Raw genomic sequence first — 24587 nt, forward strand, 5'->3', positions numbered from 1 at the left:
AAAGGACCCCCGTCAGAAACAACCTACCGCCACTAAACACATCTGCAAATGCTACTGAGATAAGAGAACAATCAGATTGAAAGCCATTTGGGACAGAAGTCGAGCACCAGATGTGAATGTGAGGTTAAGAACCACTAACAGATGCCATCTTGAATGACATCACTGCACTGGCATCGCTGGGGATTGTTCCTCTAAAAGTCATTTGCACGGGACACTTTGGTTCACACTTTTATTTTTCAAAATAAGTGTAAATGTTACAGTTCATCTAGGAAACATATTTACAGGTTTTTCAACAGTGAAATAAATAAGGTTGTATAGAATATAGCAGATAGAAATGGTAAATAGTCTACAATGTACAGCAGCTTTGGCTACCAAAAGTTCATTTTCCAAAAAAAAAGACAATCTCAAACTATAGTTTAGTATTAATAAATAAAGCTATGTGAAAAAATAAATAAGGTACTCTTCTGTCCTACTAATTTAAACTACTTTTTTTTTTTTTTACACATAGAAGAACAAAGAATTGCGTAAGCTTTTACAGTCACCTCTTCTTTTTAAAGCACATGGTCATGATTCAAACAGACACAAATCTACCGAGTTACTAAAACACTTCAATATAAATTGGTCTCCAACCAATGTTGGCATCAGAAAGGTCTTTGTATTGAGAAACTGGCAAAGGATTGAGAACTCCAAAACATTTTCCTATGAAACCAAGGTTTGTTTTCGTAATGCTTCTCAGTTTCTATCCTCTCCCCGTTCTGATCACATTGGTACAGAGCCTGTAGCTGCAACAGCGTGTTCACTTGAGTGGTTTAACATCTCCGAGGGCTTAATATGCCTATCAAATCCCTGATTAGGAATTGTATCCCTACAAGAATCCTGCAGGGAGCTTTCTAAAAAAAGAAACACTGGCTCCAAAGAAAGTGCTACGTCTCTTTAACACGCTCTGTAATGTGTGCCCTTGGGTAGCGTTACTAGAGAGCTCCGCTTCCACTCTTCCACATCACATCATTCACTTGTATTTGAAGATGATGGGAATCATCTGTGACGCTGTACAACAATATCTGCTCATCTTAATAATGGGTGAATATATTACCGTTTTTAAGTTCCTGGATATGGGTTTACACAGTCATTAAATGAAATGATATGCATTAAGGCTTTAAAATGAATCATCACTAACATTCGGTGTGAGCAGAAGCTCCACACAGCTGTGAAGGAGGTTATGAAGCGAGGCATGATATCAAAGACATTCCTCATAGGTCCAGATGAAGCGTCTAGCACCGCTATTCACTCAATGAAATGACATTCTTCCTGGATGAACATCATTACACTTTGCAATTTTAATAATGATGAAGTACGACTGAGTCCTTCTGGGTGAGACAGAGTGGAAAGATGAAGGCGACTTGCTACCGTATTGCAGAAGGAGTTCACAAATTCCCTTTCTGAGAATTGTGGTTTGTAGTTTTATGAATGGAATGACTCGGGTCATACGAAGGTAGAAACAAAGGCTATTCTTTTGGAAGTGTGTCCTTCCTGAACTTGATCGCAGGAATGTTTAGACTGGCATCTTCAAAATGTTTCAATCTGGCCCCGCCGAGACACCCATAATAAAAACGAGAGGTGGCCAAGAACAACACTACAACTAGTACAAATACTGTAGAAATATACAAAAACTAAGATGAAACCACACATTGTAAAGCAGGGGGTTTGGATCTGTGGGTCTATATAAAGCCTGTTGACTTTATGATTTGGTTGCTGAACCCAATTTGATCCAACTGGATTATCAGTTCCTTTGGCCTCCCTGCTGAGGAAAATTATTACATCCATGAAGCACTGCTGGGGGGGGCATCATTCTCGAAAACCTTCCTTTTAACTACAGCCCAAGCCCCTCTCCTAAAGCTTTGTAATGCTTCTCTTATTGCCTCAGAGTTTCAGTTTCTAAGGAGGCAATAATAAGCATTAATATTACAATGTTCACAGTCAAAGTCTGATTGTGAGGGAGGAGCCTCTGACTACCTCCCTCTCTGCTTTAAAGCCTGGAGTGGCTGTGTCCTTTATATGTCCATCATATGTCCATCCGTCCATCCACCTCCCAGCATCCCACTCCACCACAACGATCCAAACACAGAAGAATATGGACACAAATTGAAAAGAAGCATAGGCCACTTGCTTTGTCTTGTAGAGCGTCCTCAGTTTCACAGACAAAAGGGTGGAAAGACAAGGCGGCGGCGGCACCCAAGATGTGTGTGCACTGTTGCACTCATCACCATGGAAACAGCAGTAAGAGAGAGTGGGAGGTGTCGGACAGCTCTGATCTGCAGAGTTTCAGAGGTGTTTCTTTGTCTTTTAGCACCAGTCGTTGCTCAGCTTGGCCCTGGGGATGGTCATCTTGTCCCCACAGGTGGAGCTCATTTCTGGAGAGAAGTGGATGATGCCGCAGTCGTTCTTCACATTCTGAAACTTGTTCTCCTTGGAGGGCTCCATGTAGACCACTGAGTTCTTGTTGACGTGCTTCTTGAGGATCACCGTCTTAGCAGAAAAAGGTGAAAGAACATAATCCCTTGTTAGTTTGAAGATATCATTCAGGTCTTAACAGCTAGAAGAAAATGTACTCATTTTTGTCAACTTGCATGAAATGGCGCCTGTATGGCGTAGTTAAGGGCCATTGGAAGAGTTGCCCAACCTTTCAAAGCTGATTCTACTGCCAAAAGACTACATTTTTACACAGAATTTAACTTGTGAATTTCTGAGTTATTTCTTGAAAATGTACTAGTTTAAGTTTATAGAATTTCCATTTATTGACTCCATCATGGATGAATTTAATCTCTGTATAGTTTAAAAGGGGCCCTTTTTGTTTTGGTCTGCAGAGGTTAAAATTCCCTCCAGAGGGAGTTTCTTTCCCCCCCACCTTTGTTTAACTCTGCGACATAGTGACATCACTACATTACACTCGACTCTTCTATTGGCTAGTGCTTCAACACATTGTACGTGATTGGCTAAGGTGCAGGACATTTCTAAGCGAATGATCAATCACAACAGAGCTGGCCAGCTAACCAATCAGAGCAGACTGGGCTCATGCAGTTTTAGAAACACAAAGACCTTTTTGAACATTAAAGTATGTAAACACAGTAGAGTCACAAAATACACATTTTGAAACCTGAAAATAAGCATATCGGGGCCACTTTAAACCCAGAATGACACTACTTTAGATCAGGGATGGGCAAATGGCGGCCCCCCCACCTCCTCTTTTTGCGGCCCTCAGATTAAAGGTGGGGTAGGTACATTTGAGAAACCGGCTCGAGATCGCTAGAATTTTAAAATACACAACCGGAGAAAATCTGCCACTTCCTTATAGAGCCCCTCCTCCAACACACACGAACGCGCACATGACCAATGAGGGCACGAGATAAGTTTGTGCCCCGATGGAAGGCTGACAGGCAGGTAGGCCATCCAATCCGTTTAGTACTTTTTACAGTATTACGGCTTCTACAGATGACATTTTTTTATGGATTTTTTGTCAAAGCACTTCAGATATTCATTGCTATCGGGATGTTAAGAGCATTCCATGGAATATAACAAAAAGTGTATCTCGAGCCGGTTTCTGAAACTTACCTACCCACCTTTAATTTATAAACAACGTAATTAATAAAAACATTTTTTTTTAATTATTTTTTGTATTACTTGTAGTACTGATACCGTCCACTAGACTCCTAGTTACGTCGCGAGCTGCGTCGATGATTACAAATACCGCGAAATAATCGGTGACGCATTTGTGTGTATTGTGTTTGTTTCCCGGGGAAACCCTCACAAGAAACACCGGCTGTTCTTATGCCTGCTGTGACGTTGCCTCTTGTAATTATGCCGTCACCAGCTTCAAAGTTGTTTTTATCATCTGAATTTGGCGAAACAAGTTTAGTATTCTTAAAACCAAGACTTTGTTTATTTGAAATCAGATGAAAACAAACTGTCACGGACCCTGCCATGTTATCTATGATTACTACGCTTTTCATTCATAATTTCAGCGGGAGGGAGGGGGAGCGGCGCTGAGGAACAGCAGAGTGCGGGCTGACGGGTGTCTGTGTTGACATTCCCCTTATTGTGGAATAAGGGGAATGCAGAGACTGGCTACAAGTGTTTTAGGTTCAAGTTAGACAACTATTGTCTGGGTTAGTGTTCATGACTTAATGTGTATGTCATCTAATGGTTAATCTCAATACACACATGTTTTCCGTGCTTTCCAATAGTTTAAAATAGTTTTATTCCACTGTTTAATAACCTGTTCAATACAAACATGCCACTTGTAAAAATGAAATAAAATGTCTGTGAACTGATATTTGTTTAGTGAGCTTATTAGAGGATGTTCCCATTTTTTGGGGATGTTCCCTTTGATTGTAAAAAGTCAATGAAGATGTCAGACTTAGTATATTTGTTAATAATTACATACAACACATGGAATTTGTGGGTGTGTGTGTTCCAAGTGAATCTGCGGCCCCCTGGTGGCCAGTACATCAATGATGTGGCCCCCACCACCATCAAAGTTGCCCATCCCTGATATAGATTATACTCTGACAAATTTCGATTTTCTGACACAAACTAATTCCATGGTAGAGTCATAGATTTTATGTTAGACATGACCGTGTTCCACTTTAAGGTACAGCGCGAGGGGAAACTACATTAATCCTACATGTCATGACAGCGTTAGCACTAGTTGTAGCAGAAGCTGGAAGATCACAGGAAAACTTCTCACCTTCTTTGGTGCACTGTAGCAGGACATCTGCACCCACTTCTTTTTCTTGTTGATGAGTAACGCCACCACGAGGAAGATGATGATGGCGAGGAGGAGACCTGCAAGAATCCAGGCTGCTGATTGGTAGATGACAGCCATCTCCGTTTGGCTGGGGTAGTTCTCACCCAAAACTGGCTCATCTGTGGGACAAATTACAAAATTGAAATTGAGAACAGATGATGTCTTTGGCTAAAATCCCTGCTCATTACCTAGCAATGAATAATGAACACTTGGTGTCTCATGTTTAGCCAGTGTCCATTTGTCACTAGTGTTTTATTTCAGCATCAAAGCACAATTATGAAATCTATAATTTACACTCATTTATCAAGGCATCTCAAACACCCTTTATTAGCATAACTATGTGCAGGGATTAGCAGGGAGAGTACAAACAATGGCACCAATAACTAGGATATGGTTACATCTACACAGTGTATCAAAAGGAATATACAGAGGAGGGAGTGTGGAGTTATCCAATGAGCAGGTACCTGTATAAGCAATGATGGGTGGCACAGTGGCAGTGGTTATCCACACTCTACTCTCCACCGTAGTAGGGGTTGTTGTCTTCGGGCCATTGGTGGACAACATCACCGGAACTGACGTTGTAGCTTCTGTTAAGGAGTAAAACCATTAATAATATCGCCGCTGATATTCTAGACAAACATTTCCAACTGCGCGCGAGTGTATAAACTCCCCGGTGTCTCACTGATAAGCTGTGTTTATATGAATTGTCCCCTTAACTTCCACTGTACCTCTTTGTGGAGGCATTACGTAAAAAGCTCTGTTTTCCACAGGGTGAATAACAAAAACAAAGGGCAGAGAAACGGCCACATCAGGCTGAACAATGCCGAGGTTTTCCTCTATAGGAAAAGCTGACATGGAGCTTTGCCTTCCTGTGCGGCCACAGAGAGAGTGTCGCGGGCCGATTCAGCCGGGGACAGGAAACACGTGTGAATGTGCGGATGCCCGAGGAATGTTTTTGCTTGGAGTGGACCGTGTGTGTATGTCACATGGAATGTTGTTACGAATGATGGCGTTTGCCCATGCAGCGCCAGAGTGGCTGTGTCTAACGAACAAACACATACACATTCAGTCTGGAAACGGCATTGCCTCAGTTACACCCTCTTTTTCACATGTAGCATTTTGAATTCTAACTTTCCTAACAGCAGGCGGTGCCTTGTTAAAGTGGTGCCATTTATTGTAAAAGAAAAGGCTGGTTGGATTTGCACAACATTTTAAGTTCGTGGAAGTCTTACATAAACTACCTTTAGAATTCCAAATGATGTTTATTTTTAGAGGGCTGAAACAAAGACTCTTTAATGAGACGCACCTAAATACTCACCGAGACAGTGTGGGCAGCACTGGCCCTTGCGTAACACAGGCACCCTGCAGTTGGCAGCGGGACAGTGCTGAGAGAAACACTGAATGGTGCCGTTGTTGCAGGTGCAGCTGGTGCAGGCGTTGGCCTTCCAGGAGTCCCCGGCCAGCAGCACGTCTCCATCGCTGGTTATACAGTACTCCTGCTGGCTGGTGTTCACCGGCAGCAAGGGGCTCTGCGTCTCCTCTGAGGATGCACAAAAGCATAAATAGAGTTAATAACGACAATTTGTAAAACATATGGCTGTGTCCTATGTTATGCTTAATGACCTGGCAGTGCAAAGTTATAGCCTTAGCTTGTGGAGAATCGCCATTTTCAAAGAAAGAAACCTAATTTTATCTGAGTTATAAATAACTGCTCCTAGAGAGCCCTGGTTCTACATGGCTCCTGATTTATCCCAGACGTATAACATCTCAATCCACTAACAACATGGAGCTTTTAGGGCCGAGATAAGATGCTTTACTGTACGTTAAACACAAACACAAGTTTGTCCCCCGCGGCCTTCGCACGACCAAAGACTTTAGTTGGCATGTGCACACTGCACTACTCTATTGTACACATACATCATAGGGCCTGTCAGTGAGAAGTGTATTATTCCCACATTCCTGGTGACCAAGCCCATACATATATCAAAGGCTGGCCTCTGACAATCTGCTTTTGTGAAGGGGAGATGCAGCGATAAGGCGGGCCGGCATTCTCAAGGAGCAGCTCTCAGGCGCAGTCATGCATTGCTGATTTGTGGGCCTCATGCTTGGAAGTGCTTGGGATATGTTGATTCTAAGTCTATGAGAAGAGGCTTCAGTGTTTGGGTACTGTTGTAAATAAAATATGCGTGTGGAGTTTTGCGCTTTCGCCTTGACATTTTTGTCAAAGTGAATTCCCATAACAAAACAAATACCACAGATCTACTCAGAATAGTTACATTCTTGCCCCTCCAGCTATAAGGGGAGTTGGATGAACCTCCGGTGTGGGCCACAGTCCACATGTGCTGCTGCCTGCCTGCAGGATCACTATGTAAACCCAACCAGTCCTGGCTAGTTTCTTTATGAGACTGTGTGCTTGACATAAAACTGCCCCGACAAAGTGCAACATGCAAGGCCTTTAAAAACCACATGCTGATAGCACATCCAAAACAGATTTTAAACTTCCCGTCCCACTACCCCAACTCGTGACTCCTGCTGAGTGTTATCTGAAATAACCCCCGTAGCTTTTTTTTGTAATGTTACCTTCGCATATGTGGCAACAGGTGTCCTTGTTCCTGACCGGTGCCTGGCAGAGAGCCGGGGGACACACTTCAGTGTCGCACAGCACACGTCCCTTCCTGCAGGTGCATCGTGTGCACTCGTCCAGGTTCCACGTCTCCCCCTCCACATAAAACTCCCCCCCAGGTGCTCTGCACACCACCATGTCCATCCCTTCTGGCTGACCGCTGCCTGACTCATCTACAAAAAGGGAAGAAACAAAAGGAAGCGGTCACGTGTGTGCTATCAAATTCAAACATTAATTTAGGCCATTACAATAACTTCTGCAGGATGAAGTGAAGCAAACATCTTGAAAGAGAAAACGGAGTCATAGGTTACTGGCATAAAGATGCATGGGAGGCCGCTTTCCATTAAAAAAGAAGCCGTGGGCAATTTAGGGTGGTGTCCAAGCTGTGTTTGGACACTAGTTTAGTTGAAAACATCTTTCTGTCCAGCAGAGTAGCAGACATCTGTGAAGAGTTAGCCTGTTGTCCCCTGACTGCAAAGTGTGTGGAGCTTCTGAAAGTTGTAGACATTCTTTCACTCCTAAATATTTGAACAGCCAACTGAGTCACTCCTCCATAAATATCCCGCATGAGTTGGAGGGTTGTGGATAAAAAAAACGTGTGGGCGTGGATTAGTGTGCTTTCCATTCAGAGAGACAGACAGAGACTGTATGTTTAAGTGGCCAACAAGTCGAAAGCCTTAAAGATCCAAAGCTTTTAAATGAACTGTACACTGGGACTGTGTGTGTGTGTGTGTGTGTGTGTGTGTGTGTGTGTGTGTGTGTGTGTGTGTGTGTGTGTGTGTGTGTGTGTGTGTGTGTGTGGAATTACACTTATATTTTTAAGTAATTGGTTGTCTAAGTGAGTCCTAGAAATATTAACAAATGTGACATATTATAAGTTGCTACATGTGGAGCCTTGATTCTTTTTTATCGGTGATGGCTTTACCAAAATCAAAAAGAACAAACCACTGTCTAAAATATACATTATAGTATGACATCATTCATAAAAATATCACAAAAGTCATATAGTATTCAATGAAACATTTCATTGAAAAAAGTCGGGCATAACAAATAATGAGAATAAATCTCATGAGCATTCATTTCCTAGTCATTGAGTCATAGGAAATGTCGGAAGAAAAGAATAGAATCAAAAATCCTTATAACCTAATTACCAACAGGAATAATGGCCAAAACCACAAATAAGATTTACAGTTATAATATCCAGCAATAAACCTTTAAAATCAATGCCATCTCTTAAAACTTGATAATGAATAAAGTAACATAGGAATGGCACATACCTTCACATGTAGGACAGCACTGGTCCGGCCTCACCACGGGACTAGAGCAGCTGGGCACGCTGCAGGATATGAGCACACACATCTCCCTCCCTGAGTGGCAGTAGCAGTCCCGACAGCCATCGTGCCAGCCGTCCCCCTCCTTGTACCTGTTCCCATTGGAGGTGAGGCAATAACTGGGCATCGGGGCCAGGGCAGTGGTGCTTGGGAAGTGGCCACTTTCTAGGGACACACACATGAAAAGCACAACAACTTGTTGACTTGTGGAAAAGCTTTGCAAAATGACAGAAAGCTACATAGCCTGCTATGGCTCAGGGATCCTGTAAATCTGCTGTGGACATTTCATGAAGTACATTTATGATTCACAGTAAGATGAGCCAGTATTATTGTCTTAGGTCCAATTGCATTCATTCAGTGAGAGCTAAGTGGGTTTGGTTCCTTAAACTGGAACCTTCACAAATCAAGGATATTTCATCTTTCTTTATTGTGTATTTATGTCCATATAACCAGCGTATAGAGCTGTATAAATATCCAACAATTTGTAACTGACAAAAAACGTAAAAGTTGTAGCCGAGGGACACATTGTTAGCCCTTATAAACGGGCCTAGGTCGCCAGTACCTGGGCCCCAGCATGTGTTAAACTCTTAGTGTGTATGATTCCACTGAGATCAGGAACAAACGCACTGAACCGTACAATGATGCAGAGTTCAAGCAGATGTTTTATTTCTTTATCCTCTTCCATTTAAATCTTTAAAACACACAAACTTTTTTTGGAAGTATATATTTGTGTTTCCTACCCCTGAATATTTCAACAGTCCACAGAGAACCTGATTCAAGAGTTCCAAACAGCAGGTAAACAGCAGTTTATAGGTCTGTGTGTGTGGAGCAATGCTCTGATCACCTCCCCATACAGGTAGGCCACAAGTATATTTGAGGCTAAAATATTTATAATACAGCTAAACTGGAAAAATAAACACACCGCATAAATATCACCTCTGCTTTTAACTTAAGGGTTGGGGAATCTAATTAGAGTCGCACACACAGCCCCTGGATACAAATAAACACCAATAAGAACCAAAAGAAGCAAACACAAAGTCTCCTCAGCAGAGCAGCAGAAGGTCACAGGAAATCAAAGCTGCAGCTTCGTGGCAGAAATTCAACTCTGCTTACAGAGCTCCCCTATCTCCTTCCATCTGCTACCCTTTACACCGCTTTCAGTTAAGACCTTGTGGTGGAACTGTAGCTGTGGATCAGGAGCCAACTCTTGATGTGTAACTCTTAAGAAGTACCTATGATTAATGCATCAGGGATTATCAATCCTCCATTGATACATTGACTGTTTGTTTGATTTGATATGTACCTTTCATTTATGTGTTTTGGGCGGGGACTAAAAAGGTTCATCCTCTGAGGAACATGATTATCCAGAATGAGCTCAGGTGTAGTTAGAAATCGTTAATCATTATTAATATCCTCCTGGGTAAAGCCAAAAACAACTTTCCTGGGTATCACGCAGTGTACTAGGAAAGGTTACTGACAATATCATGTACTACCTAGACTTGATTCACTTTAAATAATTGGGTGCAGAATTAAAATACCTAAGAGCGCATCTGAAAAACAAAGGGAAAGAGCCGACGTACTTAATTCCTTCAGCTTGGTTAAGTGGACACTTTTCAAACTTCGATGATATGGCAAGGGCATATAACAAATTAACAGTTTCCTATCCGACTGTACAATAAAGTGTATTCTATTTTATATAACAATGTGTGATGAAAGCATCAGTGCCATTATCCCCACATGATTGATATCAAGGTATAAGGGGAAAGAGGTATTGTCACCTACCTTTACACATGCAGATGGAGCAGCCCTTCCTGTTATGGCGATATCCCTCACTGCAGTGCTTGTCACAGGTGAAGGGGGGACACTTGACACAGCGACACATCTCACAGCCATGCTTGTTCCTCCTGCGGAGCGATACAGATACACACTATGAAGCCACCACATGGGAAACACTAAATGACTGGAATAGCAGATCAGGAAGTGAACAATACCCCTCCCATGGAGCCATTTTAAAGATCACGTTGCGACGGATATTTTCTAGATGAACAGAGGTCTGGTGTTGTGATTGAGTGAAACCCAGATGCTCAAGTCTGGTATAATCAACATCTGGACCTGCTTTGCCCTCGCTATATTAGTCGCCTTTGAAGAAGGTCAAATAAAAAGGCTGACATGTGACATCCCTGTTTGCACATCATACCGACCCAGAGACTCTGGAAGGAGGAATCTAAAGCCAACTCAGATGCTTTCAATTCACCCTGCTGCCATCCTTATTGCTCCAGAAGCCTTTGGAGGACACATAAGAGCAGCAGAGATAAGGGCTAATGCAGGCACGTTGATTGCTAAGTACAGAAAAAAGACAAAAATAGAGGGCTATGGCCGTTTGAATGCCCTGCCCCATTTGCTGCTGCAAAAGTGCACACTTCCCAGCTGTTGGCTCATAAAGCATTCTCTTATCTTATCGAAAAGAGATGTCCTCACAAACAAAGAACGAGCTGAATGAAGTGCTGAGGCTGGAAGTAGGCTGTTTGGATCCAATGACCTGCCTAATGAAACATTCATGGGCTGCAGGTTGCTAAATTGAGAAAAACACAGATGAAAAAAGGAGCAGTATCTACACGTATCTCGTCCTATAGACACCCTCTTTATCTCACACTCTCAGCCTCACGCAGCTAGCATCCCTCTCTAGTGTCTGGGTAAGTGATGACACCCAGCAGTGGCCTCATTAGGCATGGTTAATGACTATTAATCTTCATATGCCAAGGCAGCATAAAAAAAAGACCCCTCTAACCCACAGACGGTGCCGCGTCCCATGAAGAGCACGAGCATCTCCAGCTCTGCATACACAGGAGCCCATCTATGCTGAAGCAGCAATAACAGCCATTGAAACAACATTGCGAGGGCTCGGCCAGAGACACAGAGTGCTGCGACCTTAGAGCGGGGCTTTGTTTAAAGATGGTGTGTGGAATGCCAAGCAGCGCTCTGGGCTCCAGGGGGATCGAGGGGCTTGGGGAGGCACCGGGGGCCCCGGGGCCCTGGGACTGCTGGCTCGGCACAATTTCCAGTGTGCAGAAACTGTGATGACCAGAATAATTCATTTCACGGCCTGTGAGGTCACAGCGAGGATTTTGAGCAATGAAGGATTGAAAACTTTATTCGTAAAACGTGCCTTGACAATGCCCTTCACCTGGAGTGTAAACAGTGCTCATCGTTACACTCAGTTTACGTTCAGCCTGCTTTGGAGGCTTTCAGTTTGGGATATGTACAGTACATACTCCTGGGATGTCATCAATACAACAAGCATAAACACAGAGATCCTTTATGCCTTTTGTTTCTTCGTGGTGGCAGCATGCAGCGGTCCTGTGTGAGGAGACAGACCTTGATATAGGCTGCTCAATTCATCGTATTTTAATCGCGATTACGGCAAAACAACGTAATCGAAATAAAACGATTACTTTTTTCTTTTTATACTTTTTTTTTTTATTGGTTTTTCAGTTGAATTATAATTAAAGTTCAGGGTAATCAACTGTTAAAAACATACTGTTCAAAAACATCTCTCCAATAAATGGATGTTTTCAAAGTCAATGAATAATCTCATTTAATAATCGCAATTATTGACTCAAATAATCGAGATTATGATTTTTGCCATAATCGAGCAGCCCTACCTTGATTGTAAGGCTGGGAAGCTCTCAGAGGATTTGAGACTTCTGAGGCAAGCTGCTTATGAAGGATGAAGCCAGGACTTCCTGCTCTTCTTTTCCCCACAGAGTCCCCTCTCCCCTCCTCTGGTGTCCTGAGCAGACATATCGGGCTAATCTTGCGCCGTGGCTCCACAGAGTGTGGTTGAGATACCCGAAAGAATCCTAACTGTATACGTTTAATGAAGGCCGCTTTTGTCCTGATGCGTTGAGACAGAAAGATGATTTATGAATTGAGAGAGCCCGGTAGAGAGAGCACTTCCAGATGTTCGATCGGGTTAAATGGGATTAGTGAATTACTCGCACACAAACACAGACCTGGGAATGACCACCAAGGTAGGCACTTTGATCTTGGATGCCAAACTACTTTTTATATTGGCCTGCTCTGCTGCCTTTTGCTTCTGGGCATCACTTAATAATACAATCATTTAATTTGTTATTCAACCATACTAATTTAATTACAGGAGGTGACTAAGGGAACATTTTTCCTGACACTGATCAGCTCTTACTTACTCAACAGAATGTCTAAACATTCCTATCCATTTAGATGTATCTTTATCAGCATGAGTTAGAAAAGTGTGAAGTTGGGCAGAGATGGAGTTTTAATGGAATTAAAAATGTTGCATCCTAAGAGGTTTTCAAATCAAGCTTCATCGTCATATATCATGATTTCAGCTTTGTAAAAGAAGGGGAAATCCTCCATTTAAATAAAGTAAGTAATCAGATAAATAACCTTCTTTTTTTATCAGCTTGATGCTCCCAAACTGGAAATGACATGTTTTAACAGTCAGCATTAGAATGAAAATGACATGTGTTTATACACGCTGAAAACACAGCTGACAAATGAGTGTATTCGGTTTTGGGGATGAAAACCCACTGGGTCACTCGGTGTACTTACACATATCCATAGGGGCAGGTCTTGGTGCAGGTCAAAGGTCGGCACTTGGGCACGGGAATGGAGCACTCGCACACCTCGCAGTCATAATCGTCCCTCTTGTACCCCATTGGGCATTGCAGGGAACAGTATTTCCCCAGGTCAGGGCAGGAGTCATCTGAAGGAGTTGAGGGAGAGGTCATGTGATCATGGGCACAACAATCCATCCCAAGGCAAAGACATGAGTTGCTATGGGGCCGATCACAGGAACATTCTTGTGACTTTGCAAGGACTGCAGCCGTGGACGCTAATAAGCCGTCACAATTATCAACATGTCTTTGGCAGCCTGCTGGACAGCAACAGATTGTGTTGACATCAGCATGAGCAAACAGGTAAATACAACACTGTGTGTCCAGCATTTTAATGCAAGAAGCAGCATGTCAGAAGAAATGTATCACACTCATGCTTCTGCAAGTCAGTCCGTGAAACTTTAACCCTTTAGGGTGAACATAAAGCCAGGAAAGTGAACTTACTGTTGAGACACTGGCAGAGCAGACATCCATTTGTGTCTTGTAGGAAGCCGTAGGGGCAGTCGCTCACTGACAGGGAGCAGTTTTCCAGGGGGGGGCATAGCAAGGGGCTAACTGTTTCGTAAGAAGGCTCTGGGGAACATAAGAGACGATGGAGGGTAAGAGCTTTGCATGAGAGCAACAGAATACAACAACAAATAACTAAATGGGATTTCTTTTATGACTTTCTATTTTTTTTTTTTTCATGTGTGTGTTTGCTAGGACCCCCTCAGGTGTTCTACCTCATCGATGCTGCTTGTGCCAGCTGTAATAGCTACCTACGGTATTTACACTGCTCTTATTTTGAAGAAAACAGTGATTACAGATAAATGTAGAGCAATTACACCAGGGTGGGTCGCACAGTCAGCGGGATTATACCTCTTTGTCTTATTGTGTGGAGCTGTCTCCCATTAATAAGTTGGATGTGTCTAAAGAGCATGCTTTAGTTCTGGGACTACCAGTGGAGACAATAAAGTGTCCCCTGGACTGGAGTTGGACGGACTGAGTCAGGGCCAGCTTTACTGTGAATCCACCAAAAGGATGAAGATACAGTAGTACACACACACGGCACCATGGCTATTCCCGTCAAACCCCTCTTGCCACGTTCGGTGGGGGGAGCGACCCAACGAGCTGTAACTAATTACGCTCGCGAAAAAAAGATCCACTTCAATTATGCAGCCTTCTGCGTTAAAAGCACGCACACACAGGTGGGTCTCATTTCAGCGGGCAAGGGTAATAAAGGAACACAAAGAACCCTGCAGCTTGAAGAATGCTCCGTGGCCTCCCCTTTAATGAGCCCATGCCGACACGGCCTCTACAGCAGAGCTGCGGGGCCACAGGAGCCCCCGACATGCAGTACGGGGGCTCAAGCTTACCTCACACAGATATGAGTAATGTGTGGAGCAGCACTGATGTATACCTTCACAGAAGGGACAGCACTCTCCAGGGATCTTGACCGGATACTGGCAGCTCTGCTTGCAGGCCATGGCGGTGCAGTGCGGCTCTCCGTCCACACACTGGCAGAAGGTGCAGTCGTCCTCCTTCCACTGCTCCTCGTGGGCCCGCAGCTTGTTATTCACCCAGCAACTGGCCTTAGTGCTGTCCATCGGGAACAATTCCACATCTGAGAGGAGACACGGACACATTGCGGGTTGTAAAACAGAGTGAGAGAAGTGGAGAATCTTTGATGCGATTCTCCACAGAGTCACGTGTATAGTTTGGTTTGGCTACCACGAATTTAATTTAAACCCTAAACTACAGTCCAATATAACTTACATCCTCTACTGTAATTGAATTAGCAGAGTGAGAGCAGAGCTGAAGGAAACAGGAGACTCCACGAGGGACCTAACAAGATATGGAAACTGGCTTGTTACCCAGAGCGTTGGATTTAGATGACATATCTATATTTATAAGTGGGGAGAGGCCCCTGGCTCTGCGACAACATACATATGGATTTAAGTTCAAATGAGACACACAAGTTATAGGGTATCGCCGTGTCGTCCTGGGAGAGATGTGATCATTGGACACACAGCAAGGGTGATGACGTCCGTAGCTGCTAGTCCCCACAGTGTCCACTCACCTCTTGGCTAAGAGCTTGAACTCATCCACGTTTCAAGCCGTGACCCCTCAGGTCAAAGGTCAGCGTGTGATACATTTCAGTCTGAAGCGAAGAGAGCACTTTGTGTTGAAAGCCACATTTTCCAATCTGTAGCCATTAGTCCTAAGGGGGAACCATATCGTTGTGGGCAGTTTAAAAGGCAATTTGTGAAGCTATTGTGCACAGCTTCGGGTGATGCGTGATGCCGGAGCCCGGTCTCAGCATTTTCTCTGTGTTAAACAAAAGTGTGGTGATATTTTTATGGTGCCTTACTGAGTTAGTTTCAGAGGGGGCTGCTAATTATACCCAACCAGATCCCAGTTGAGATGTTGCTGCTGAGGTTCTGTCCATGTGGCTGTGATTAACCTGCGTAGGATCTCGTTTGCCCTCAATTCATTGATTATTTGCCCCACGACCGAATATTAGAACGCAATATTCACTTATCTTTTAGCTTGTTTTGGGGTCTGCACCAACAATCTCTTAAAACGGCACTATGTTTACCAGCTAGGAACACACTGTCCGATGTCTGTTATCTTAAATGCTGGAAACAGTTACCTGCTGGTACTGACAAGAGTGGTACGAATGATCCATAACCAGAACACTAAACAGAAAGACACCAAAGCGTCCTGTGATAACTCTCTAGGTTTATCATTACAACAAATACAAAAAACTTTACAAATACTGATCTGACCTACCGTAGGAAACATTGATTAGTATATATTAAATACAATCCCACAAGGTAAACACAACCTAATCCAGATTAACAGCATTACAGGCAACTTCTCGCAGTGAGCCATGCAGTAAGTAAGAGCAGCTTTCCATAAGTAAAAGATGAAAGCATTCCATACCATCTAAAGGCCTACATATTCCAGGTGGAGCTCCAACACTGACCTAACATGATCTCCACCGTGGTCTTGATCTTTGTCCATCGCTCTCATGCGCCCGATCAACTGCAGCCAAGCGGGAAGAAGCTAACACTGGCTACTATCTCTATCCGTTGGCTCCGAGCAGACTGTAATGTGGTTGCCATATGCGCTGCAACCGTGCACATATCAGAGCACTTTACCTGGCTTTGAACACATGTGTTTTGCAATCGGGTCCCCCCCATTAAGCCTGATCCAGATATTACAAAGCCGAGCGGTACACTCTAAAAGAAGGTTTTTATGCTCTATGTTTTATGTTATGTCTCCCAGGTAGAAATGAACCCCTGGCTGGGTTTCTAGTGAGCGTCTTGTTTGCCAGGTATGTTAACAACTGTGGAAACTGGTTATTTGAGGAAGCCGCTAAGTTATGGGTCACTAGAGGTTAGTGTCGGGCATGTTGGACTTTGATATCACCTCTTCCTCTCCTGCATCTACTTTCCCGTCAGCCAGAGGCCTTCTCATCAATGCCACATCACCTCTAACGCATTTAAAAGACAGAAACTTAGTGAAACCTTTGGCAAATCTAACAATGAATTGATGTTACTTAACAAAATACCAAGGTAAACGCATGTACCTATGCAGACAGGGCAACACTCGCCCTCAGGAATGTAGAAGTGTTCACAGTCCAGCTCGGCACACTCTGCCTTGGAGCAGAAGGAGATTCCTCCCCGGCACTGACACAGCCAGCAGGGGTCCATGCGGTACACCTCTCCCTCGGAGAAATCCTTCCCGTTGTGGACACACTTCGGGGAGACTGAGGAGAAGAACAGGGACAAGAGGCATCAGACAGCTGCTTAGACTGAACACCGTGTGGGGAGGATAACGCTAAACACACTTCGTCAGGTGTCCATCACATTTGGTGGAGATTAAGACAAGGACTTTCTTCTCGTGACTTTATGAGAAAATAATTCCGTTTTCACATACAAAATGTCAAAATGGATCTATGAGACACTGGCCCAACTGTATACAATCAATTCCAGCTCCATAAACACATTCATTCATGTTCTGCTATTGACGGAAATGTTTATCTGAACCAAATGGCGCCGAGGCAGACACTGAGGGTGAGCCTGTGGGGTGGAATGGCATTCATCAGACAATGGAGCCAAGTCCATGAGTAGGAATTTCACAAGGACCTACGAAGTCCTGAAAAGGCGTCAAACGCTTGCAGAGGAGAGTAAAAGAAAACGGCAGTGGGTCTGAGACTCTGGCAGAATCTGGGCTCAGGGTACCGGTGGCAGGTGGAGTCAACCAATGCTCTGGCCTGCATTCCCCCAAAGCATCTAAGCTCTTGGCTGTGTTCCCTTTACTATGAGCTTAGCTAATGTCCGGCCTAGTAAAGACCAGAATACGTTCACAGTAAATGTGCTTGCATTATTACTCTGAATAAATCTCGAGTCATCATTTTCCACAAATTGAAACTAATACGATCATTCATTCAAAACAAATGGTGGTTGTTTAGTCGCCAAAGGGAGCAGCATGACATCTCAATGGTAAAACCAGATTACACATTCAAATGCACCACAGTGGTTTGGGTGGCTCCAAGTTCTTAGGTCTGAACAAACCACACAGCAGCCTTTCATCAAACCCAGTCCAACATTAGGGGAGTGAGGCAATATGGTTATGTAAGACTCCAGACTCACTGAGGAGTAGCTACGCTAGTTAGGCGAGTAAATGCTTTGCACAGATGCAAGCAGATGTGGGGCCAGCGGTTTCTCTAAATGGGAGGCGGAGGTTACAGCGGCATCTGTACGCCAGACCTATGAGTGCAGACTTAAAGCGTCTGCACCGATGACCCCATGCCTCCAGACAAGCAGCACCCTAATACAAAGCAGGTGGGCTGAAAGTAGAGCAGAGATTTGTTCATCTTTAATTTCCATTCTCCTCCACTCTGTTCCTCTTTCCCCCCTCTCCTTCTCTCTCTGCGTTGCGTGCAGCAAAACCAAGCATAGAAAATACAATAAGCACTTTGGCTGGCCGAAATCAAAAGGCACGGCACCGTTTTTGAACGCTCACAGAAGCAATAGGAAGTCACATGAGGGGACGCTCACATGTGATTTCCGCAGTGTTTGTTAATGGTAATCCCTAAAACAACTTGCGGCACAGAGTCTAAATTCCAGTCATGCTGTGTGATGTTTAGTCTTCTCTAAATTGAGGTGAGGATTGGATGTGGAGATGGATGGTCATAAAACAATGACCCTTAGCAAGTCTAAATAATTTACAACCGTCACACTGGGGCTTCTTGTGGTTCAGAGGCGACTGAAGCAAAACCACTGTGGGAAAAACGATATTCCCAGAGATGAATACTAATGTGCTTTATTACAAATAACTTTGCAGTTTTGATCGGGTAATAAAATAAAATCGAATTAGAAAAATACGAGTTAGATTGTGAGACCGAAACAATGATTCTTCACCGTCTCTCTAGTTGCATTGAACACAAACACAAGCTGAGTAGTGAGCACTGAGTGTGGTGCCTTTATTTTTCAGATAGTGTTGATTAATGTTAGACCACAGCTAAACCGGACCAAACCGGACCCTCTGTAACATCAGATGACATCAGGTCAGCACTGCGCTGCCAGGTCTGCTCTTCCACCCAGATACAGCCACTGCCCAGCCACCAGTGGAAAGAGTCTATCACCAACAGAGGCCAAAACACACAGGTGGGCTTTATTGTCACAGCACATACTGACCCTGACTAAATATGAGCCCCTCAGCCAAGAGGGCAATGGAAACAAGTTAATCAGTCGAAGCCTGACACGCAGAGACAATGGGGGGCCGGGTTATAGTCCGTTACATTAGAGGGTAAGTATGGTATTTCAAAGCAAATTACAGTAGCCTTTATAATGTATAAGACACAGTATTTGCAGCCAGTGCTTTGGGGGGCAAATGAAGGACCTGGACGGTGTCTAGGGGGGCCCAGTGTGTGTCCTTGTCCTTGTCCATTTCCCCGTCTCTGTCGGTGGATCTTTCTGGAACGGCACGCAGTCATGCAGGCCTAATGGATGGTATGGGCAGCACAAAAGGCATCAAGCCCCAGGCCCAAAGAGCAGCAGACACTTGTTATCAAAACACTGATCCCATGGCCCCCACGGCTGCCATTCAGCCCCCGCCGGCCTGCCGGACTTGATTACCCTCCCTACTGGCAGACTGGAGCACATAAAAAGCATTCCCATCAATGAACTGTTGAACCTTTTCCCTTTGGACGTGTGACCAGACAGGAACCCTTTGACACTGCACTTCTGTTGAGAAAATTCGTAGCCTAAGCACTTTTCTGGTCACTGAGCTCGTTAAGTCCATTAATTCCGGGACACAGCACTCATTTATGCATGTGGAGGGGCCAGAATGGGAATTTGTTCTGTTGGTAAAACAGCGAATATTATAGAGTAAACAGACCAATGCCACAGCCTTCCTGGCTGCCTCTGGCTCTGGGTCAGAGAGCTGAGGTTTCTCCGAATCAGAATCTGGTTTATTACCAAGTATCTTTTTATATGCAAGGAATTATCTTGGGGGTTTCGAACATACAGTAAGCATAGTAAGATATTGATATGGGATGACCATCTGAATTGAATTGTCTGTAGGCCTATGTTTCCCTCTAGGTAAGGCTAAAAGAGTATATTTCCGATTAGCCATCTGCTTTAAAAGACCCATTATTTTTCATATCTCTACAGGCAATAGAAATACTGGTGGATAGATACACCCCCTGCAAATATGTCTTTGAACCATAGTCTCAACCCTGGGAGGCATCGGCCGAGCCTGATAAACAGCCCAACAGTAATTATCCAATCAGCAGCTTTCCTTTTCATCTGTGGACCTTTGGTCAGCAGGGAGGAAAGCCTTACTCTGAGGAAAATAATTGCTTCCTCAAAGGCGATGCATCTCACACCGACTGTGCCACCGCTACCCCCAGTTGGAGGCCAATCGAAGCGGAGTGTACAGCGTGCAGTTCTGAGCAAATCACCTTTCTGGCACTCGAAGACATCACAGCAGTCTCCCGGCCGGCCGCTGGCCTCGCTGAGCGGCACGGCGCGCTGTCCGCTCGGGCACTGGGGCTTGGGGCAGGCGTGGAGATCACAGGTGCACGTGGGCGGTATGGAGGGGCAGCAACCAGAAGGGGGCGTGTAACTCTTGGTCAGAACTGAACCCTTAGGGCAGGAGGGCACCTGCAGATCAGGACACGTCACCCCAGCACACCTCAGCTCCTCTGAAACACACAGAGATTGTGCACGTTCATGTTTAGATACATAAAGTAAAGCTAAAAAGAGACAGACGGAGCTATTGCAGCTGTTTTTTTCCTATATGAAGACAATGTGTAACACCACCTTTAACTGTGCCAGACTCTGACAGTGCCCACTCTGTTCGCCTAGAGGAAAGGAGGTTTTTTCTGTTCTTACACGTGTGTGCACATGTGTGTGCACGATCCTGGTCGTGTCAGTCGAGCCACCTAAGCACCGTGCTACGGTGTAAAGGCTGAGTTCACACAGCCACCCAACACAAACTCTGTGCACAGATCAGATCCCCACTTCAGTCCGTGACAGAGAAGGGAGAGCGGCGCTCTAGACACGACAAGGCTCTCTCTGCGTATCCTGTCTGCGGGCCTCTGATCCCACCCAGCCAGTTGCAATCCAAACAGCCCCTCACTCACTAAAACCAGCCATTAATACCAGCCAACCTTCAACAGAGCTTTTCCTCTTGCCAGTTTAGAATCTCCCCTCGCTTAGCATACCAGGATGTGTTTGTCTTTTCGTTTGCCAGAGCCAACATAATTGCTCTGATACCCCTTGTTAAAGGGGAAAGAGGTGCGGGGGTACTGGAAATCTGGGCAAGGGGCTCAGGGGTGTATTTTGGAGCGAGTTCAGGAAAAGAAAAGTGGAGCGCCCCTCTGTACCATTGTATGAGAACAGTAGCTACCTTAGAAAGATTGGATTACCCAAACCAAAGGGACGTGTTTATTTTGGTTCTCAGTGTCACTGTAATGTATACAGTGCAGCAAGCAGAAGACAAGGATTGGACAAAGCAGAATCACGTCCTGTCTTACAATTGTCAATTATTGAGTAATTTCCAAGTTCCCCTGCTGAAAGCACAGTACATGCACACTTTGACAGCTGAGAGTGAGAGTGTGAAGGCAGCACTAACCAGTGCAAAAAGTATGGATAAGAAAGAGGAAAATCCAGCAATCTAGTTTAATCATCGCTGACTTTTAAAGGAGAAAATATGTCAACAAATGACTGCCTTAAGAGAAAATTCATGATTTAGTTATGAGTAATCCTTAATCATTGCATGCATATGGTTTTTGAGGAGAGGGATTGATATATAGGCTGAGGTTACATGACATGATGTCCAGAAGCTGATTTTATTGATGGGCTTCCCAGACTGGCGCTGGCTCCCGGCACAACAAGAGTCTCTCAGAGGATGTGCCTCATCTCTGACATTTGAAGACCTGTAAATTGATCCCTCTAGGTTTTCCCACAAGATGGGGCAGACTGATGATCCTCTGATAATGATTCTGCTCAGTCCTCAACCCCAGAGTCGGACCTCTGAATCATACTGTCTACTCTCAACCGTTCCCAATACTCTGCCGACAGTGCAACTAAGACGTTTTTGATGTCTGCCTGACGTAGAATAAACAAGGAGGAAAGGGGCTGTATGACTGTGACTGCTGTATTATGCTGAGTGTGGGCAACATTTCTGACGGATGAAATTGAGGATAAGGGAAACTTTGAATTTTTCTGGCTCCAGATAAATAGAGCCGGAGTGTGAGGTATCTGTACTGTACTGTTTACCCAAGCAACCTGGGAACAGTGAGGACTGCCACAAAGCTCTCATTGATAAACTTTGTAGCTGAATAGTGTCATAGAAAATGAGGGAAAACCCCCAAATTAAGGGAGGCTACAACCCTTTTAACGGTTTTTGGCCTCATTCCTAAGCTTGAGTTAAATAAACTTCAGTTGGAAGTGCCGATTGGTGAATGTTTTACTTCCAATAACGTCTAACTATGTCTGCCGCTGCTCAGTTGAAGACTGGTTTTGCATATGAAAACCTCACACTGTTTTAAGCCATTGAAAGGATCTTCCACGGAGTTCTGCGATGAAAAAAACCAAAACACTTTTGGGCATTGTATGTGTACCAGAGAAGGCTGATTACTCCTTCAGTGGTGATAATGACTGGGGTGAGAGTGCGCTGGGAAAAGCAGCTGGCAGACACACCATTGTTATTCAAATGAATAGAATTGTATCCATCCATGGAAATGGTCCAGCCCATGCAGGTCCAATTAATATAATTTTCTAGCTGGCCCGTTCATGAGCACAACAGGCAGACAAAGAGGAGAGAAAAAGTCAGCAGCGAAAGGATTTCATCCTGTGCTGTTTTTGTTCTATCTCGCTGCATAAATGGCTTTAATTAGAGAGTCAGCGACCAAAGGAGCAATCTTCGCATCACAATGGTGGCCATACTCCAGCCCGCACAAACGGCCTGATTTACTATGCTCGATACATTCACTGTCGATGAGGCAACATATGCTCATATAAAACTGTAAGATAACAAAGAATAGAAAACCTTTGACCTCAATTCACAACCTACTACAACTTGCACACACATACAGACACACACACACACACACACACACACACACACACCTGGCACGGGTCTGGAGGAGGTGGGATACGGAAATTGCTTCATTACCACATAATGGTCTCTTTTGTTAACAATGCATATTTTTGGCATCTCAGCAGTTCATTGAAGAAAGAAAAACACCTCATATCTAAATGGGTTTTTCTTCTTCTTCTCATGCCCTGGTACAAGGAGCACAGTCTTTCCCCAAACCAGTGCGGCTGGGTTAGGCAGAGGAGGCTGTGTTGACAGCCTGAGTTTACTCATGGAAAAAGCTCACAATGTGAGTTCTGTTCACCGGCTGACTTTGGAAGCAAGTCAGTGGAGAACAAAGCTGTCTCAGTCCAGCCGCCCTCCGTGGGTTTTTTGGTCTGTCCTCAGGTTTTATAAAGTTGCTCCGCAAAAAAGGACACATCAGGGCCGTCTCTCACTTGAAGCTGCGGGAGCCTGGCCCGCTGCCCACCAGCAGTGTAACTGAGAAAGTCCGCATTGTGCACTGTTTGTATCAGAGGGTGTGAGTCAATGTGTGAGGACGCGGAGCAGGTCTGGGAGGGGGTCTGGGTCACTTGGTGGGAACTTCACACCATGGTCAGAAGCTTGAGGTAGACGGGCGTAGGCACGCAGCAGCCGGCAGCCCTGCATGCCTCACTCTCTCACTCTTTGGCTAAATATTTGCAGATGAAAAACGTGATCTCAGTGTCCCGGGTAACGCCGCTCACAGCTGTGAATGAGCGTGTTTGGGTGATGTAATGAGTATGTCCACACGTAGGTGCACATTTGCACATAGATTTTTCAAGTGTTTGTGTGTTAGCACAGCAAGTGCACATTCCATTGAAACACACCCTTCCTTTGCCGTCAGATGGCCAATAAGATTAGGCCACTGACAGAGAGCGCTAGGGACTTCTATCTAACGGGCCTGTCCTTTAGAGATCAACACCACGCATGGTCAATCGTTATATCAGGCACAAAATGCATCTGAAAAGGCTGAGTACACTCTGCTCCAGGGTACTCGACATAATGCACTGCTAAACACAAGTGAACAGTCACATGTACCGTCACTTAGAGGACACTATACCTCAAGATGAAATGACTGTATAGGAGACCTGAGACGAGTTGGACCATATGGATGTTAAGCCTTTCAGGCAAAGGAATGGCTGATAATGGATGAAATGTGCTTGGGAACTAAAGGAGTTGGCTTCCGCTGCAGTTGGGCTGTCTTTGATTTGTTGATGGTCATGGTGGGATCTGGGGTTTTAGGTCTAGATTTTGTGAATGAAGTGAGGGTTTGAGCGAGACATTCAGGCTTCACGTGTGTGTGTCTTGGCTTCTCCCGCTGACTTAATGCTGGATGGTTTGGTTTAGAGGCCAACCATGAGTAGTCAGTGGGTTGACGACTATTCCATCATGCCTTAAATGGAAGTTCTTTGTCTCAATCCCCACACATGAGTAATGTTTCCTCGCACACACTGGGAAACGAGCGGCGTAGAGCGGGAGCCATAGCTTTCGCAGACGGCTCACACAAACACACTCCGCTGAGACGTCTCGCGCCCCTGCCAGCCGGCAGCGGT

General features: G+C 44.6%; 1 protein-coding gene across 3 annotated transcripts in view; it reads right to left on the reverse strand.

The window, feature by feature from the left end:
- Positions 1 to 215: 215 nt before the first annotated feature.
- The window catches only part of crim1 (cysteine rich transmembrane BMP regulator 1 (chordin-like)), a 38595-nt gene continuing 14223 nt past the window's right edge, over positions 216 to 24587 (reverse strand). The window contains exons 4-15 of one of the 3 annotated variants that reach the window (XM_034111788.2): positions 20372 to 20614; positions 16991 to 17170; positions 14816 to 15019; positions 13861 to 13989; positions 13352 to 13505; positions 10541 to 10662; positions 8705 to 8923; positions 7385 to 7600; positions 6123 to 6344; positions 5269 to 5391; positions 4745 to 4923; positions 216 to 2526 (exon numbers count right to left, since the gene is read on the reverse strand). In XM_034111788.2, coding sequence (XP_033967679.1) covers positions 2344 to 2526; positions 4745 to 4923; positions 5269 to 5391; positions 6123 to 6344; positions 7385 to 7600; positions 8705 to 8923; positions 10541 to 10662; positions 13352 to 13505; positions 13861 to 13989; positions 14816 to 15019; positions 16991 to 17170; positions 20372 to 20614 — 2174 coding nt within the window. In that variant the 3' untranslated portion in view covers positions 216 to 2343. The remainder of the gene's footprint in view (positions 2527 to 4744; positions 4924 to 5268; positions 5392 to 6122; positions 6345 to 7384; positions 7601 to 8704; positions 8924 to 10540; positions 10663 to 13351; positions 13506 to 13860; positions 13990 to 14815; positions 15020 to 16990; positions 17171 to 20371; positions 20615 to 24587) is intronic. The other 2 variants (XM_034111789.2, XM_034111790.2) reach the window with 2 other exon arrangements.

Source organism: Pseudochaenichthys georgianus, chromosome 22, assembly GCF_902827115.2.
Source record: "Pseudochaenichthys georgianus chromosome 22, fPseGeo1.2, whole genome shotgun sequence".
Classification (NCBI taxonomy): domain Eukaryota; kingdom Metazoa; phylum Chordata; class Actinopteri; order Perciformes; family Channichthyidae; genus Pseudochaenichthys; species Pseudochaenichthys georgianus.